The 4333-nt window shown below is 36.3% G+C and overlaps 1 protein-coding gene across 1 annotated transcript; it reads left to right on the forward strand.

Moving 5' to 3' along the window:
- Positions 1–279: 279 nt before the first annotated feature.
- LOC129743311 (uncharacterized) lies at positions 280–2253 on the forward strand. Its single transcript, XM_055735297.1, has one exon. It carries the CDS (start codon positions 280–282, stop codon positions 2251–2253), a length of 1974 nt encoding a protein of 657 aa, XP_055591272.1.
- Positions 2254–4333: the final 2080 nt, after the last annotated feature.

A 4333-nucleotide genomic window follows, 5' to 3' on the forward strand; every position in this document is an offset into this window, starting at 1 on the left:
TTTGTTTATTGCTTCTGTGCATTAATAATGCTGATTTAAAACTAAAAAGCATTATAAATGTTGATATAATGCTTGTTAACTTTATATACTAGCTCTATATGTGCATATAGTGCTATCATTAGTGCTAATTTTTTATTGCTTCTATGCATTAATAATGCTTATATAAAACTAAAAAGCATTATGAATGCTGATATAATGCTAACTTGCATTAGAAATGTTGATTTAATGCTAACTTGCATTAGAAATGTTGACTTAATGCTGATTAAGGGGTATGGCTTAATGCTTATGGTTACTTGGGGAGCTCAGTTAGCGAAATCCATAAAAATTAATCATTCGTTTCCTATCTATAAAACTGTATTTTGGACGGATTCGAAGGCGGTGTTCTCGTGGATAAGATCAGAGCGTAGAAAGTACAAGGAGTTTGTTGCTCATCGGGTTGGGCAGATTCTTGAAGTATCAAACCCTGAAGACTGGCGATGGGTGCCCACGAAGGATAACGCGGCAGACGATTTGACAAAGTGGAGCAAGTCTACCGAGATCCACTCTGACAGCCGCTGGTTCCGTGGTCCACAGTTCTTGTATTTCGCAGAGCAGCATTGGCCCCATCAAACGCAGGAGGTGGAAGAATTCCAGGAAGAATTAAGAGCAAGCGTGTTATTTCAAAATGTCGTAGTTTCGGACGGACTATCGATGCGGATTGGAAATGTATCTAAGTGGACGGTTCTAGTTCGAATGGTAGCTACAGTTCTTCGCTACATGTCAAACTGCAAGCGCTGTGCGCAAAATCTACCGATCGAATCACTTCGTACCGAAGCAGTGAGAACTAATAACCAACTGAAGCTGAAACCAGGGCACTACGTTCCACTGCGTCAAGAAGAATATTTTGCAGCAGAAAATTGTCTTTGGCGCTTGGCACAGCGCGAAGAATACGCAGATGAAGTGGCGACGTTGTTGAAACAGCAAGATGGGAGAGAGTTGAAACTGGAACGATCGAGTCTGTTGTTTGACAAGTCACCCTTTTTAGATGAGTTTGGAGTGGTACGAATGGAAGGTAGAACGGAAAGAGCAGAGTATGCTTCATTTGATTCGAGATTCCCGATCATATTGCCGAAGAACCACCTCGTGACTAAGAGGCTTGTAGACGAGTTCCATCGAAAATCTGGGCATGCTAGTAGGGAAACGGTAGTGAACGAAGTTCGGCAACGGTTTTTTATCAATAACTTGAGAGCAGTAGTGGACAAAGTTATAAGTGAATGCCAGTGGTGTAGAATACAAAAGGCTAAGCCGCAAATACCCAGGATGGCTCCATTACCGAAACAACGGATGGCAGTTGGAGCTGAGGCCTTTTCGTACGTAGGGTTGGATTATTTCGGACCGTTGGAGGTATCAATTGGGCGGCGACGGGAAAAGAGATGGGTGGCACTGTTCACGTGCATGACAACACGAGCTGTTCACCTGGAAGTCGCGTACAATTTAACAACAGAGTCGTGCAAGATGGCAGTAAGAAGATTCGTCAGGAGGAGAAGAAGTCCGATCGAAATTTTTTCTGATAACGGAACCAATTTTGTCGGAGCTAGCCGAGAACTCGCGCTGCAAATTCGCCGGATCAATGAAGGGTGTGCCGATACATTTACAAGTGCTAGAACTCGTTGGGTGTTCAACCCGCCTTCAGCACCCCATATGGGTGGCGTGTGGGAGCGTATGGTGAGGTCGGTGAAGGTAGCGTTAAATACATTAACAGACGGTGGAAGGCTCACGGATGAGATATTGAACACAGCCTTGGTTGAAGTGGAGGACTTAATTAATTCGCGGCGACTAACGTATGTGTCTACGAATGTGAAAGAAGACCCAGAAGCTTTAACACCTAACCATTTCCTGAAAGGGATGTCAGCAGAATGTTTGCCGCCTAGGAATCCAATAGAAGTCGCTGAAGCTCTCAGGAGTAAATATGTTCGGGCCCAACAGTTAGCAGACGGTATATGGAATCGTTGGCAAGCTGAATATCTACCAAAGCTGAACAAACGGCCAAAGTGGTTCAACGATGTTCGACAAATGCAACCGGGAGATCTGGTATTTGCCTTGGAGGATAACAAGCGTGAACGAGGAGTGGTTTCAAAAGTGTTCCTGGGAAGTGATGGCCGTGTACGATCAGCAGCAGTGAAAACCAGCAAAGGAGAGAAGACGAGACCCGTGTCAAAACTGGCAGTGCTAGAGATGCCTAGTAGTAAGCCCAACGAAGAAAACCGTGGATAGTTGGGGCTTACGGGTGGGGGGATGTTCTGCCAGTTTCCCAAAAGTGAGTAACTCTACAAGATAACCCAGATTCGGAAACGGAGTTAGCAGCGTGTAAATCAAATGGGTGTATGCGTCTGAGCGTGTAGGATCGAATCGATGCATGGGCGCTGACATGTTTGATTTATGAAAGCAGAAAGTTGATGTTGAGAAAGTACGGAAGAATTTAGAGAGTTTTGAAGGAAATTACCGAGATTGTTGTCGATAAAGTGGAAGAGATTTGTTAGGAACAGTTCGGCAACCTGTAAGTAAATAAATTACAGCAAGTAGATTGAGTTTGTTGACAAATACTTACCACACATTACTTACCGTAGAATAGGGTTACCAGAGGTCGAAAACTGAAGATCCTGAAAGTTTCAAAGAATTAATAAAAATTGTATATACTTACCGTAAGTTGTGGAAATAATCTGAAAACAATTGAAGTTAAATAGAGAATTTGTAATGTAGGATTCAGGCGTTGCTAGGAGAAATCAGTTTGGTGTTTTTTCGGACTGAACAGAGAGACTAAAAGTAAGATGAACAACTAACTGTATGTAATGAAAATTATTAATAAAAGGAATTTTATAGTTTTTAGTTATTCGCCAGAATTACTGCAGAGTTGTTTCTCCTGAAAGAAAACACCACAACACTGCTGAATCTGAAAGTAAATCCGGGAGAACTACCCCTGAAAATCTTGACAATTTTGACAATTTTGACAATTTTGAAAATTTTGACAATTTTGACAATTTTGACAATTTTGACAATTTTGACAATTTGGACAATTTTGACAATTTTGACAATTTTGACAATTTTGACAATTTTGACAATTTTGACAATTTTGACAATTTTGACAATTTTGACAATTTTGACAATTTTGACAATTTTGACAATTTTGACAATTTTGACAATTTTGACAATTTTGACAATTTTGACAATTTTGACAATTTTGACAATTTTGACAATTTTGACAATTTTGACAATTTTGACAATTTTGACAATTTTGACAATTTTGACAATTTTAACAATTTTGACAATTTTGACAATTTTGACAATTTTGACAATTTTGACAATTTTGACAATTTTGACAACTTTGACAATTTTGACAATTTTGACAATTTTGACAATTTTGACAATTTTGACAATTTTGACAATTTTGACAATTTTGACAATTTTGACAATTTGGACAATTTTGACAATTTTGACAATTTTGACAATTTTGACAATTTTGACAATTTTGACAATTTTGACAATTTTGACAATTTTGACAATTTTGACAATTTTGACAATTTTGACAATTTTGACAATTTCGACAATTTTGACAATTTTGACAATTTTGACAATTTTGACAATTTTGACAATTTTGACAATTTTGACAATTTTGACAATTTTGACAATTTTGACAATTTTGACAATTTTGACAATTTTGACAATTTTGACAATTTTGACAATTTTGACAATTTTGACAATTTTGACAATTTTGACAATTTTGACAATTTTGACAATTTTGACAATTTTGACAATTTTGACAATTTTGACAATTTTGACAATTTTGACAATTTTGACAATTTTGACAATTTTGACAATTTTGACAATTTTGACAATTTTGACAATTTTGACAATTTTGACAATTTTGACAATTTTGACAATTTTGACAATTTTGACAATTTTGACAATTTTGACAATTTTGACAATTTTGACAATTTTGACAATTTTGACAATTTTGACAATTTTGACAATTTTGACAATTTTGACAATTTTGACAATTTGGACAATTTTGACAATTTTGACAATTTTGACAATTTTGACAATTTTGACAATTTTGACAATTTTGACAATTTTGACAATTTTGACAATTTTGAAAATTTTGACAATTTTGACAATTTTGACAATTTTGACAATTTTGACAATTTTGACAATTTTGACAATTTTGACAATTTTGACAATTTTGACAATTTTGACAATTTTGACAATTTTGACAATTTTGACAATTTTGACAATTTTGACAATTTTGACAATTTTGACAATTTTGACAATTTTGACAATTTTGACAATTTTGACAATT

Source organism: Uranotaenia lowii, chromosome 2 (assembly GCF_029784155.1).
Source record: "Uranotaenia lowii strain MFRU-FL chromosome 2, ASM2978415v1, whole genome shotgun sequence".
In the NCBI taxonomy this organism is placed as follows: domain Eukaryota; kingdom Metazoa; phylum Arthropoda; class Insecta; order Diptera; family Culicidae; genus Uranotaenia; species Uranotaenia lowii.

What these genes read in the sequence shown, in the direction of transcription:
- LOC129743311 (XM_055735297.1), top strand. Translation starts at nt 280, where the DNA reads ATGCTTATGGTTACTTGGGGAGCTCAGTTAGCGAAATCCATAAAAATT.